The sequence below is a fragment of the Entelurus aequoreus genome, linkage group LG08 (assembly GCF_033978785.1).
Source record: "Entelurus aequoreus isolate RoL-2023_Sb linkage group LG08, RoL_Eaeq_v1.1, whole genome shotgun sequence".
Classification (NCBI taxonomy): Eukaryota; Metazoa; Chordata; class Actinopteri; order Syngnathiformes; family Syngnathidae; genus Entelurus; species Entelurus aequoreus.
The window spans coordinates 74,317,843-74,319,030 of record NC_084738.1 but is presented as its reverse complement, the minus strand read 5'-3'; the positions used below and the strand labels follow the sequence as shown (position 1 = coordinate 74,319,030).

Below are 1,188 nucleotides of genomic sequence, written 5' to 3'. Positions count from 1 at the left end.
TATTCCCCACATACATTGAGTACAACTAGCGGTGTCCAACACTCGGGGTCTCACTTCTTGATCCTTGCTATTTTTCCGCCGTCCGTTAACAAAGTTACCCGAGCTCCACTGGAGAGGTGGCCGTCCCGGAGCGCCACTCCGGTTTCCCCTCAACGTGCCTCCTGGAGAACTGAATCCACTTGATGTCATGGGGGGGTCTAACAATGGACGACTTGTGTTGCTCATTTGTGTGGACTGGTGTGAACAGATGTGCTCCAAAAGAAACCATCATGGCGGGGCAGGGGGGTGTTTGAATAAAAGATGTGAAGAAGATTGCGGTGTCAGTTCAACACACGGGGGGTTATTGGAGTGCACACCCGCTACATTGGAGAAGAAAATAAACATGTTCCATGTATAAGCCGCACCTGACTATAAGACGCAGATACATAACACAGGAGAGAAGGCATGAATAAAGGTGCAAACATAAGGAATATGTTTAATCAAGTGTAAGAAAATAGTGCAAAGTGGGAAAATGCAAGGGAAACCTGAGAAGAACTAATTTCTGCAGTGCTCTAAAGGGTGAGCGCGCCTAAGGTGGCGTGGTGTTGGTGTTGGTGGCGTAAGAGCGCCCTGCACAATCAACCACATTTCCCATATATAAGCCGCGGCGGACTATAAGCCGCAGATATATACGTTGCGAAATGAGTTATTTACACGGAAATATTGAATAAATGTTTATTTACATGCCTTAATTGTTCCCAAACGGTGTCTGTAACAAGGCAGTAAAACGGCTGATCAAACAAAACAGAAGTCATGGTCATGGACCCACGAGCTGCGGAAGCTAGTTCTCCAGTCAAACTATTTCCTGCAGTGCTCTAAAGCAGTGGTCCCCAACCTTTTTGTAGCTGGGGACCGGTCAACGCTTGAAAATTTGTCCCACGGACATATATACATACATAAATACATATATATGGATACAAACATATATACACATACATACATACATACATACATACCGTACATATGTACACATATATATACATACATATATACACATACATATATATATATATATATATATATATATATATATATATATATATATATATATATATATATATATATATATATATATATATATATATATATATATATATATATATATATATATATATATATATATATATATATATATATATATATATAATA

At 38.8% G+C, this 1,188-nt stretch overlaps 1 protein-coding gene across 1 annotated transcript in view; it reads right to left on the bottom strand.

The window, feature by feature from the left end:
- The window catches only part of LOC133656448 (DNA ligase 1-like), a 41,767-nt gene extending 41,499 nt beyond the window's left edge, over positions 1-268 (bottom strand). The window contains exon 1 of the mRNA XM_062057527.1: positions 99-268. Coding sequence (XP_061913511.1) covers positions 99-268 — 170 coding nt within the window. The remainder of the gene's footprint in view (positions 1-98) is intronic.
- Between the last annotated feature and the right edge of the window lie 920 nt (positions 269-1,188).